General features: G+C 37.2%; 1 protein-coding gene across 1 annotated transcript in view; it reads right to left on the reverse strand.

The window, feature by feature from the left end:
• Positions 1-14,388, reverse strand: part of STK3 (serine/threonine kinase 3) — a 130,078-nt gene that overhangs the window by 56,234 nt on the left and 59,456 nt on the right. The window contains exon 9 of the mRNA XM_039706082.1: positions 4,397-4,589. Within this exon, the coding sequence (XP_039562016.1) occupies positions 4,397-4,589 (193 nt within the window). The remainder of the gene's footprint in view (positions 1-4,396; positions 4,590-14,388) is intronic.

Here is a 14,388-nt window from a genome sequence, read left to right on the forward strand (position 1 = left end):
AATCCACATAATTTTCAACTTGAAAGTTGAAAATTTCAGAGACTTTTTGAAAGACTATGAACCCAAGTTACAATTTTTAACGAGGAAAAGTTTCTAGCACAAAACATTCCTTTGTTTCTTGAGAATAAGACTTGTAAAACTGGTTCAATAATTTTTGGGGGTTTTTTCCCCCACTCCCTGGAAAAAAGAAAAAAATGTTCAATGATACTACTATTATAATCGTGGAATATTCTGAGCTGGACAGGATTCATCAGGATAATCAAGTACAACTTCTGGCCCTGTAAAAGACACCCCAAGAATCCCACCATGTGCCTGAGGGCATTGTTCAAACACTTCCCACTAGTCCATTCCAGCAGAATTACACTTTATTTCTGTTTTTAGCAAAACAAAGAAAATCCACACAAAACTAGCATTCTGCAACAGCTCTCAGAAGCAGAACTGACAACAACATTATTTAAAAAGAAAAATCCCCATTTTTAAAACATACTACTGTTAGTGACATAAATGAGCAACTTTATTACCAGTCACAGAAAATGGCTTGAGAACCAATGCAGACCTGTAAACATCTATCACCTCTATACATATACACCTATATATGGCACCAAGCAAACCATCTTACTGGGGACACAGTAAACATGCCTGAATGAAAATACATCCATGAAGTGCAAATATCTAGGCTACTGAAACCAGACCACAACTGAGTTTCCTTACAAAACTCCTACCAAAATTAGGACATAAGCTGTTATCAAACATGTTTCACCAGCTTTTGTTTGTCGGCTGAAACACCAGCTGAAGGATTTAGGCCTCTTTAAGAGTTTTGAAGCACCACTGCAGAGCTATCCAAGCATACACCTCGTATCACAGAGGAGACTGACTTACACTATCAAACAATCCCTTACCCTGGATGCTGAAATCGCTGAAAAAAAATGAACAAACCAACTCATGAGTTCTTCTATCAACGTGTAGGTTCTACAGCAGGGTGCATGTCCCGCTGTAATAAAAAATACCATTTTGTATAATAAGACAGGAAAGTAAGTGCTGGACCCAAACCTGTTGCCTGACAGCTGAATGATTAAACCATCACTTGCCTCAGGCTATCTCCAGTTTGCCAACTTTGCTGGAGTTCTGCTGCTCAAAACAGTCATCTGTTGGGGGGGAGAAGGGGGAGAACAGGGAAGGAAACCTGCTGTCCCAAAGATTATATTCTTATGTTTGATTAGAAGGATAAATGTGTTTAAGAATTATACTGACTAAACCTAAAATGTTCATGTCTTACAGGGCAAAATGAAACAAAACCTGATTACTTTTCTACATTCTAGCTGTCAAATGCCACCTCCTGACTTCTCTGTCCTTGTTTTTTAATACATCCATTACCAACCACAAACTATCTAGAAGCTTTCCCAAAGACTGAAGCAGCAGTCAGAAATCCAGAATAAACCCAAACTGCACTAAAGACAACTTCTTTTCCAGCCCAATGTAGATAGCCAATATGAATTCAACATGGCAAGAAGGAGAAGCAGGGAGCATGTTAGTGAAAAGGAGAAAAGAGAATGACCATGAGTACTGTTGGTGCACTGGAAAGCCCTAACACTAAGCCGTGCTGAAAAACCACAAGGATGAGGAAGCTGAACACTAGTCTCTCCACTGACATATGAAAAGGCTTCTACACAAAAATAAGTAAAACCCAGACAACCAAACAAAAGAAGTAATATTTCTATCATTCTCACTCTCTCCTCTACTCCACATTAGACCTCCTAAAGTTAAGTTCCTCCCAACTCTCCTATGTTCTTCATTTTCTTTCCTCCTCCCAGGTACATACCACAGAGTCTCTGTTCAGAGCATGCACAGACATACCAAGCAAGACAGGATAAATGTTGTTTATTACCAGACTGTATAATGTATGTTGGGGCAGGAGGACTGGCCTCTTTTTGTTCCAAATCCCAATTTTATCTGGGCACAATTCCCTATTTGTGAAAAAAATATGGTTTTAGTTATTTTCTGTCATGGCTCCCAGAGGCCTCTAAGCATGGGTACTTATAAATAAAAACATATTATTGTTTCTTATTTTGTCCTTGAGCAGGGAAACAAAAGGCAGAAGGAAACAAAACATGAAACTAAACACACAGCAATTAAATAAGAAGTTTGTCATAAATATTTTGTGTCTCTAGGAAGGAAATGAAATCTCTCTTCCCTAGTTTACGAAATTTATTTCTCCAACCTTCTTGCTTGCAATATTCTGTTATTCAGCAGCATTAGTGAAAGAGCATTTTTAAGATACTAATTTTGATTTATTATAACCAAATCACACAAACATCGAGAAAGTGCCTACTTTGCCTCTAAAGGTATACTGGAAAAGGCAACCAATCTCCAAAATCTCATGTCCTTGTCTAGCACAAAGAAGCACAAAATCTGTGGCTGCCTTTCAGAGACAAGGATTTTTATGTCCCTTCCTGGTGACATTTATTTAGGAAACTTGCTATTGCTCCTATTTCAACCAATAGCACAACAATTACAGAAATAGAGGACCAGTTACAGTGGTCATGATTTATATTCATTTTTAGCTGAGAGATGCAGAGGTCCCATTCTTGAATTATTTCTAGTTTTTTATGTAAAAAATACAAATAATGGGTGCCTAATGCAAAATACAAGGAATTTTAGCAAGTAAGTGCTGAAACCAAACCTGTGGCATGACAGCTGAATGATTAAACAATCACTTGTCATGAGGCAAACTACCTCTACTTTGCTGGCTTGGCTTTGCTGCAGTTACAGGGCTCAAGAGTCATCCATGGGATAGGAGGGAGGGGAAGGGGAATAATCCCAAGATTATTCTTGCTTGAGAAGAAAGAAGAATGGGATTAAGACATATACTGACCAAATGTGAAAGATGTAGAAAGGCAACTCCCTAACTACAGATTGTTACTGGAATCAATTAAAAATTGAAAATAACAGTACATTTTAAAAGCAGTGTCCCCAGCAGATGAATAACACACAGATTAAGAGATTGCAATGCAAACCCAATGCCACTCTTCTGATCTGTTTGCCCTAGCAACAGGCACTTCCTCTCAGCACATATAAAAACTGTACGGATCGTGTGGTGCAATTTGGTAAACTACTAACACAGAACTTACTTATGAAGACTGATTTGTCAAGCTGAATAGAAACTGCACTAAATTCTAATTCATAATACTTCCACCCTAAAAATTAATTCCAAGTTTTTTCATGCTTTCTCCCCCTTTTTTTTTGTCACACAGCTGAGAACTCTAAAGGAAAAACAAAATAAAACTCAAAAGAAACCACAAAAAAGCCAAACAAGCAACATCTACAAAACCGCTTTTTCCTTCCAACTTCCTGTACACACACAAAAAGTTTCTGCTTTGCACTTCCAAATAATCTTAAGCAAATTACATCAGGTATCTACATGCAAACAGAAATGCAGCTTTGTATTTACTATGAAACACTACAAAGTTATTTCTTTGGCATTGAATTCCACTCTTGAGATATTAACTCTCTATATTACACACACAGACAACTCCCCACAGCCTCCTCTCCCTGCAACTGCCTGGAGTTAAACATTACATGAAATCAGGCAGCACAGCCTGAGTTAGAGTCATCTATTGATGCTGCCTAATCATGCAAATAATTCTATTAAAATTCATGGACCTCAATCTGCAGTAGTCTTCAGTCAAACAATGAGCATATCAGCTAGTAAGTATGTAAATTAACTATTTTTAAACTGTGTATTTACAGATATTTTAGTATAACTTATATTTTTATACGTAAAAACATTCACAATTCTTTTTTACTCCTTGTTACATACTCCTTCACGTGCTGCCAAAATCAATTAGGACTTTATAGTTAGGTTTCAATAATCTTTTGATCATTGCCTTAAATCAACCATTGTTGAATTACATTCCAGAAAATGTCCAAATAATTATGTGCTTGAAAAAATACAGATCTGCTAAGTGATCTTGAGTTACAAAACAATTTTACAGCAAAATATATTACTGATTGCTGACCCTAAAGAGATTCATGATACATTCCCAGGACCACTGACATTGAAACAGCAGCCTCTCACATAATCACACCAGTTTAGCTCCAAGAAACTGGTCCAAATGTATGTGGGACAGCAGGGAAAGAGACAAGCAGTACAAGTCACAGAAGGACAATTTGAGAGTCCTCTAGAGAAACTTAGCAAAGCACCAAAACCAGGCTTCTGCTCTGAATCTCTCACTATAGTCAACTCTTTCTCTGCAAGTAATAGAGTGCTTAGAGACACAAAAACTCCTCTCTCCCTGTTTAAATCACAGAACTTGACACTTAAAAGCCTTTCATGATACAACACTGTCATGCAGCACGAGAAAACACACTATTAGAAGAAAGCAAATTAACAACATACGTTTCATGGTCCCATCTTCCTCTTCATCATCATCACTGTTGATTACCATGGTCCCCAAGTCTGATTCTAACATGGTGCTGTTGTGCTCAATCATTGTCTGAGCGCCTTCACTCATCGTGCTGGTGGCTCTCATGGTACCGGCGCTCTCTGAGTTGGTCTTCACCATGGTGTGAGAGTCCAACTCATCTTCATCCTATGGGGAAACATTTGCCAGAACACAGCAGATCATTAAAACAAAACAAAGGTAAGATGCAATCACTTATTGATTCGTATTTTATCTTTATGTGACCTAGCTGTACTGCTGGACTCCCAGGTTTACAACTTTAAAAGAAACCACGAAATAAAACATCTTCCATATAAAGACAAACAAAAACTCTTCTCTCTCTCACAGATGCATAGCAGGGTAAGTATAACATGGCCCACACACTCACTTCGCATTAGCATTCAGGTCTGAGTTATCTTTGTGATTTTCATGACCCACTTTATCTCTCTGGGTTCCAAAAATCACTTAACACAATTTACAGAAAGAGATTTTGCTGTTTTGCAAGGGACTGTCACAAAGGGTGCTGACCACCCTTAACTTAGGATCATGCCCAGCATCTGACATTACATACAGGACCCAGATGATTGTTTAATAGCTAAATTGAACATGAACCTATCTCCAATAGAATTTTTAAAGTCCCCCTCAGAAACAAAAATCATCTTGACTTGCTTCAAGTGTTTACTTACATTTTAAAACCTTTGTTGCAAATGTGAGTAAATAACTTGCTAATACTACACATAAAAATAGCCCTTGAGCACATACTTACTAAGTGTGGGGGAGATAGTATCAAGGAGATAGCCAGCAACATTTTGAATTGGTAACAGTAATGGGCCAGGAATTTGAAGCAGAGCACCAATGGCAATCCAGTTAATGAAACACAAAATTCTTATCAAATATCAATATTTGAAAACACTAATGGGAAATCCCACTGGTTTCCAAAACCTGATTTAGATTATACACACAACAGCACAGTGTTTCAGGAGTAATATGATGGACTGTGACTGTACATATTTTCTATTTTAATAAAATCTATTAATCAAGGTAAAAAAAAAATTATTCTCATTTGTTGATTAAATCTAAGCAATAATAGCCATCACTGTGAAGGTACACTATGTCAAATTGTTGTATTTTAAATACAAATGCTACTTTCACAAGTTTTACAAGCATATATGCATACATTTCCTCTATTGTTTCAAAATTTCATTAGAATTCCTTGATAAATGAATTTTATCCCTGACTAGCAAAATATTTTAGCTACATAGTTTGGAAGACTATCACATAACCCATAATTTTTTTTTATTTACCTCTACAAATAACATGTTGTCACGACAGAGAATCACAGAATTCTTTAGTTGGGAAAAGACCCCTAAAATCATCAATCTGTTAATCTGGCACTGCCAAGTCCACCACTAAATCATGCCCCTAAATGCCACGTCGACAAGACTTTTAAATACATTCAGGGTAATATGCAACATTAAAACAAGTCTTCCCCCACTAACAAATTTCTCCTTTTTCCAAAATCTTTGCATAGCTTTATAGATTAGAAATGTTAAACTACAAAGCAACTTGTAAGTGCAGGGGCTGGGGAGAACAGAGGCAGAATGCCAGAAAAAGCAAAGCCCAGACTCAAACCCCTGCAAGGCACTTTGTGTTTCCCACTGAACTCATTCCCTGGCATGGCAGACAATTTGCCTCTTGCACAGGCACAGGTGCACAAGCTGCATGGCCTGACTGCCTGTTTAACTAAGGGCTGGTCTAGGTAGATACAGAAAATTGAGTGCAGTAATACCAGCTCCTGAAAATTATTCTATTGCATCTAACTAAGAGATACAAAACCAGATTTAATTTTGATAGTCCGGCTAACAGCATACCATAATGAAGCCAGGATACAGACCTTAACAGATTTAAATTAAAATTTCAAATGTTAAAAGAAAAATTATTTCCAGATTATAATTTGAAAAAAATACTTGAGTCCTTCATTTGCATTCTTTCAGGGTTGTTTTTTTTTTAGTTTCATTCTATTTAGTACCTTACCCTTCAAAAAATTGTGATGTTCCCAAAGACACAGACAGCTTACAGCTACAGCACTAGGCAACCGTGACAGTGAAAAAATGAGAATATTTTGGTACTGCTCCTCCTGGTGGCAACTTCAATTTTCCTTACTTTCTACCACCCAATGTTACTGTTAACCCCAGTACTTCCTATGAATTGCATTCTTCCCCTTCTAAATATGGTCCTCAGAAAAAAAAGTAGTTTTGCATCGCATTTTAAAAGTGCCAGAACAGTTAACCTACATGTCCTTCTTTCCATACTGCAATACAACATAAAACTGACTCACAACATGCTGTTCACTTATTAATCACTACAAATATGGAATCTCTAACATACAAGCAGGCAAGTCTCTGAGTTTAAGGCACAGTTACATTTGATTTACAGACTAGGCTGACTAATATTAATATCCATATTAATATGCACTTCCAGTGCATATGGCCCTAAACTTAACTAAACTGAAACAAGAAATTAAACAAACACTTTCCTGGAGCTCTAAACTTTTATTGTGGAATTCATGGAAAAAATCGATGGCTAAAAATATGAAAGCATGAAATGGAGCCCTAAATTACCATCTTCATAACTTCTGCTTAATTGAAAAAATATCTTTTATTTGTTCAGTCAAATCAACTACCTGGACTTGGCCCAAAGAATAGCATTTCATTTTCCAGTCTAAGAGTGCCAAAAGCCTTTGTCTTAGAATGTTTCTCAGCAAAGAGAAAGTTATCTTTTAGCCCCTAGGAGACTAAGGATCACAAAAGCCCACCTTAGTACTAGAAGAACAGTTGTTGCAAAAAGGGAAGTGCACGACAATTTTGACTAATGGTATTTTCCTTATATCAGGAATGATGCACTGAGACAGAACAATATCAAACTTCTCATGGCCTGTGCATGCCCCAGAATATTTAATTTTGGAGCTAACACAGATTGCTTCCAGAACTGTCATTCCAGTATTGCTCACAAATATGAGATTTAGCTAATGTGGCAGTAAACCACTGGTTCTGAAAAGGTAACTTAATAAAAAATATGTAGTGGATCCAAGTTATGGACATGCACATTTACTTGAGAGATGAAAGTGATTCCTTCATACAAATTTTGGTTCATGCTTTACAGTACATAAATATTGGTGTAGAACTTGTGATCTGTTGTTAAAAAAGGTAAACACACTGATTAAATAAAAACAAACACAATCTCAATTTTAACCAGGAAAAAAAAAGGAAGTATTAAAGCTGAAGTGTCATGTTCTCATACTGTTTATGAAAACAGATACAAGAATGAAACAATAAAAAACAACTAACTCTGGAGTTAAACTGTCTGCTGCTCTCCTGGGTACAAGTAATAAGCAACCTAACGTATATTGGGAAGGGGTTTCAGTTACACCACTGTACAGTGACAGAAGGTGAGGCACAACTGAGAACTCTAAAATCTCTTGAAATGCTACAGAAATAACAATAGACTACAGAAACAATGTACATAATAATGTAAAGTACAAGTAAAGTACCAGCAATAACCTGCAATCCTGTAAGACTAAGTATCTGGATCTCCTTATTTACCACAAAAATGCTATTAACAAAATCAATGCTTAGAGCATAAACATGCAATCATAGAGGTTTGGTTATCAGGATAGAAAATTCAGAAAGACTTAAGTAGAAATGATACACAAGGCTTCATGATATACCTGTAAAATAAAAGATCTCATCACACAAGGAGTTTATTCAGAGAAGTCGGCCATGCAGATCATACCTGAGTCTACAACAATACAAAGTGAATGAGCCGAGGTGATAAAGATTAAAGGATTTTTCTGTCGCCTTTTAAACATCAGTAAGGACGAAGACTGATAAAAAACTAAACGAGAGAAGCAAATAAGGCAGCAGTTACTTTTAAAATCTCCCTGCCTGTGGTTTGGCATGTTAAAAGAACACTAGAGGGCAGCAAAGACGGCCAACTCGGCTGTAAGGTATTAAAGGAAGATTTATTTACATGCTGGCAAAATTTAGTATCCTATAAAATAATTTCATCTACTATTAACACCTCATCATCACCTTTGAAAAATGTAGCTGTAGACACAGCTATCTTTTTTTAAAGCATTGCAGTAGCTACATAAACACACAATATAGCTGGTCAAGCACAAGGATTTTTTAAAAGCTCCTAACATACAAAGCCAAACTTCAACCTGAGTATATGATTAATACTGAGCACACAAAGCTTAGACCCATCAGTAGAACAGGTAAAAACTTAACTTTCAGCACACAATCAAATCCCATCACACTGAACAGACATCAGTCACAAAACAGCACTTAAGCCTGTTTTCTACCTCCAGGTAATGACGCCTCGCTGCGTGCTCGTACCTCCCCATGTCCATTCTTCCCATAACCAGTTTCTGGCTCCACACTGCTGTGGGTTTTAACAATAGGCTATATTTCTAACTTCAGGACACTTAAAGGACTGCAGTCGAATTTAATTAACACATATGTCAAATGTTCTTCGGCATGAAGAAAAAATGGCAGGGAAAGTTTTAACACTTTCATGCAAAATTACATGTATATATACTCAGATATAGCTACAACATATACATGCAAACACATGAAAGAAACATGAAAGCAAATATAAAAACCTTCAGAAAAGTACAGCACAGTGTATCAGATTTAAAATACAGAATAACTCGTCTGATTCAGTAGTTCTTTTACAACAACACTATAAATATTGTAAAAATACAAAGGAATAATTACAGCAATTATTTCTTAGACACTCAAAATACAAATGTCAATTTTTCATAATTAATACAGGATTAACCAAATAAACTTCTGAATGAATTAATAAATAATCCTACATACAGGAACAACTGATTATCGACACTTGGCTTTGGTGCTGATAGTTGTCAAGCATCAAGTGCCCAAGGATAAAAAAAAAGGGAACGCTGAAGCAGTAATTCCTTGATTTAATACTTGAAAAGACTTCAACATTTCTCACATCATAGTGACGTTAAAATGTAAAAGAAAACCTACAGAGAGCTGCTTGTTAGCTCACTCCTTTAAAGGTCCACAGAAACAAACATTTAGACATGTTTTCTGTAAGCTGCCAGGCAACGAGTTACTTTACATTCCCATAATATAGCTGCCCAGCCTCAGCATCCACTTCACATCACACTTCCAAAATGCACAAGAAGAGATTGGTCATGTCTCATAATACCTAAACTAACATTTAAACTTTGATATTGGGATTAACCTTCTGTAGAACACAACACTTGCGATCCTTGCTTAATTAAAAAAAGCTGTACAACTACCTCAGCACCTATCAAAACATGTCAGTTTGTCACAAGGCATTCTCATCACATGAGCAGCTCTCATAACAGGCATAAAATCAATTCTGAGCACATTATTTATAATGATATATCTCTCAGGAAGGATACAGATATGAAGACTGTATTCAACCTGGACATTCATTTACAGGTCTATAATACGTTTTGAACAGTAAAAAATATTTACATTACAATTTACAAATTCTCATGCTATAAAATGTTCACAGACAGTGGTGAAAAAGAAAAATATAAATCAACTTTAAGGGGGATGTGACTCTTCCTCACTTAAAAGGACAACTACTTGAATTGACCCTGAAAATTAAGTACATAATGGTGAAAAGTTTGCATATGGTTATTTCTCTAAATCCACACAATCCATTCTACTTCCAGTTATGTAAGCCACTTTTAACTTACTATTACTACACAATAAGTGACTTTAAGAAGGTATTAAAGCACAAAAACTTATTCAAATGTAACTGTTAGGATTAAACAGGTTTCCTAACATAAGAAACTTCACAGTTAGAACACTTTACACCTTCCTTCTTGATGGGTCTCAAATCATGTACTAGTGAGTAACGAGCAGAACTCCTCAAAATGTACATAGGAAATTCTTGGGGGGTTAGATCAATAAATCCAAGCCCCTGACAGGTTAACTGAAACCATTCTTTTTTAATAGTATATGGACTCAATTCACTGCCCATGAGAGAACTTTAACCTCAATAGACTCTACTTAACACTAACACCAATATTTGCTTTTGCTTTTAGATGCTGTTAAATATACATTTCTCAAAGTTCGAGTCTGTCTATGCATTTCTACAGCAAGGCCTTTACAGCAGTATGATTGGGAAAAAAATCCATTTTTAATGTGTTCTTTTTCAAAATTGAAGGGCAGGTGGCTATTACTTTGCAACTGAACAGTGACTCCAATTCTAGACACAATCTACAACCATTTATACAGATTAAAATATGAAGAAATACATGCATTACTTACTATCACTACTACAACACAGGGACTGTCGTTAGCTCTTTCTAGGACTGTTGCCATCACTGAAGACTTATCAAGACCTGTATTATCATTTGAACAACAGGTCCATGTAGTCATATAAGATACATATAAGCAGCCCTGTATTTCTTATGGGGTTCTGTGAAACTGATATATAAGGAAGAGGAATGTGCAAGGGTTATTTATGTTTATCCCTGAATGCTGGACTGCTGACTTCATCCACTACCAAACTGTATACCAATTATACCAAACTGGCACTTCTATTATCTGCTTTCCCTTTCCAAAAGGAAAATAATAAACACTCAGAAGTGCAGAAAGAATTGCTTTACTCTTTTTCTGGCAGTTCCACAAACAATTTTCAAATTAAATGAAGGACACATTATTGTCAAATTATTATTCACCTCAAATTATTTTGAAGTGAAGTGTGGGGTTGGGGGATTGATTGCTTCTTTTTCTAAAATGACAAACACAAATACTGTAGTGCTTTCATTTTTTTTCTGCCAGATTTTTATCCTGGTTTCCTTTAATAACTTGTGGGTCTATTGATTAACCTCTACCTAGTATGCTTACAAAACTAAAAGCAGAATACCACTTAGTGCAGGCTTCACACTTATCATGTTGTTCAGGAGTTTTCCACTATGCAGTACATAAGCAACATGCGTTCAAGAAACACCTCACAGATAATGAAATTAATTGAAAAGAAAATGGTAATAGTGTCAAAGAACCACAGAATGTTTTGGATTGGAAGGGACATTAAAGACCATCTGGTACCAACTCCCCTACCACGGGCAGGGACATCTTCATCTAGATCAGATTGCTTTAAGTCCCATCCAACCTGACCTACAACACTTGAGGAATAGGGCATCCACAGCTTCTCTGAACAGCCTGTTCTAGTGTTACACATCCTCTCCACAAAGAATTCCTCCTAATATCTAATCTCAATCTACCTTCCTTCAGATAAAAGCCATCACCCCTATAGTACATGCCATTGGATAAAGTCCTCCAGCTTTCTTGTAGCCCCCCTAGGCACTGGTACAAGTTCACGTTGCTGTTTCCTAGTTTGGATGAGTTTGCACTTCTGGCTCATCAGAACCTTTGGTGACAGCAACTGGACAAGATTCTGGTGTTATCTCTCAAATGAATCTGGAATTTCTTACAATGATGTACTGCACTGAAACTGCTGCAAGATATAAAAAGTCTGTATTATAACTAAACAATTATTAAAACCAGCCCAGAACAAAATTTGTTCTGCATTATGACACACAAAAGATATTCATAGATCACTCCAAAAACTGTTTTTGTCAACAAGGAAATTCCTCCTCACCTCACCATCAATATCCTTCATTTCAAACACTTGTACCCTTGCTTTTTCTATTAAAGCTAAGTACTTCAAAACTTTTTTCACTCAAGGCTTACCAAGCAACACAAAATTATTGGACATATATTTACTGATAGCAAAAGTCACACTTACTACCAAATACCACCAGATTTAGTAACTGTTAAGTATTTCATCCTAACTACAAATCTTATCACAGATTATTTTCTTGAACCATAAAACTGTGTGAAAACTTAGGGAACTAAAAAAAAATCTCAACAGCATAAAATATACACAAAATTATTTTTTATAGGAGGTACAAAAATCTTCTTTTTTTATCTTTTTATAATGAGAAGTTTTTGAAAATGTTTAATTCTTCAATATAAACTTTACAGCAGAGACACCTGGACATCCTCTTGTCCATTACAAGATATTCTTGCATGTTTCTTAACAGGCCTTGTAAAAATAATTTGGTGCTAATTATTAATATTAGTTAAACAATTACAGCCTGGAAATCAGCATCTGCAGTGAAAAATAAAAAAGGGTACACAACATCATATAACAAAAGATGACAAAAGCATTCTGAAAGAACATATTGCTAAAGCTTTTACCCAGACTTTGCCATGTTAAAGTCTCACACAGTGATCCCTCCACTGAAGGGAATACTACAAAGCTTCCATTTCCAATTTCTCCCTGTCTTTCACTGTGCTGAAGTCATGCTCTTCTTTCTATTTTACTACTACCTTTCTTTTCTGAACTAACTAGTCTCATTCACAAGCCCACATTTTCATGGCTTTCTCCTATTCTGTCACTATTTAGCACTGAGAAGTCACCTCTGCCTCAAATTTGCCTCTTCCCTTACTCGCCTGTGAAGTTTTCAAACCTTTACTCTTTTCTCACATCCTGTGCAACTACAGGCAGGGCTGCCTCTAGCCCTCTGCAAGGCTGGCCTTTAGAACTCCACTACATCAACTGCTCTGACCTTCTGCCTTATATTGAAGGAGCAATTTCTTCAAGCAGAGGTTGACTGACTTCTGGTTCTGGGTTTGCTGCTGCTCATGCACTGCTATGTGATTTATAGCCCCTAAAATTCTACTAGTGTAAGTAAAAAAATGACAGATTAGCATTTCCATATACTACTGAGTATATGAGCACTCATTTTTAAGAGCAAACCAAGCTTTTAACAAAAGTGGCTAATTAGACAAATTAGGCACTGCACGAGACAAAGTTGCCAGGAGGTGCAAGGTGGCGAGCGATCAGTTCCCTCTGCTCCACACTGCTGGCACCAAACCTGGAGTGCTGGATCCACTTCTGGGCTCCTCAGTATGAGAGACATGGACACACCACAGAGAGTTAACAGAGGGCCACGAAGATGATCAAGGGACTGGAACATCTCTCCCAGGAGGAAAGGCTGAGAGCTGGACCTGCTCAACCTCGAGCACACAAAGCTCTAGGGGACCTCATCAGTATGTGTAAATATCTGAAGGGAAGGTGCAAAGAGGATGAAGTCAGGCTCTTTTCAGTGGTGCCCAGTGACTGGAGCAGAGGCAATGGGCATATCATGAAAGGAAGGTTTCCTGTGAATATCAGGAAACACTTTTTGTACCATGAGGATGACAGAGCATTGGCACAAGCTATACAGGGAGGTTGTGGAGTTTCCTTCCTTGCAGATATTCAAAAGCTGTCTGGACATGGTCCCGGGCAGCCAAGCCTCAGTGGCCCTGCTTAAGTAGGGGGATTGGACGAGATGACCTCTTCAGGTATCAGCCAATCTCAACCACTCTGTGATTCTGTTTTCTCAACCCTGTTAACCAAAGATACTCTTGCTACTTTCAGATTTGAGGCACTTATCTTCTGTACTTAGTGACAAGCAGACTCTTGTTGTCTTTTTTATTCATAAGTTGTTCCCTCCCTTACAGCACCACAAAAGCTTATGGCAGAATTCCCAACTACTACAATAGTAACACAAGTAACAGATTGCTGTCTCAATCCTGGATTTGAGGTTCTCTTACACTGAACACTAAAGTGGGAGAAGTACGGAGGGAAGGAGCCTGGGGGGTGGCAGAGTGGGGAGTGCAGTGTTAGGTTCTGACTTCTGTACCCATGCAAGAACCATCAGGAGTTGCTAAATGCTGCCTCAGTTGAGGTGAACCAAACTTGTGTTACACCCTTCCACACAGTAGTGGGAGAGGGAGGTGTACACCACATCCTTAGCTGGCATAGACTGTGCCTGGCACTGTGACCTCAACCTCAGACTAAATAATCAGATGTCATGCCTAATTTT

Source organism: Passer montanus, unplaced genomic scaffold (genome assembly GCF_014805655.1).
Source record: "Passer montanus isolate IOZ18808 unplaced genomic scaffold, ASM1480565v1 scaffold19, whole genome shotgun sequence".
Classification (NCBI taxonomy): domain Eukaryota; kingdom Metazoa; phylum Chordata; class Aves; order Passeriformes; family Passeridae; genus Passer; species Passer montanus.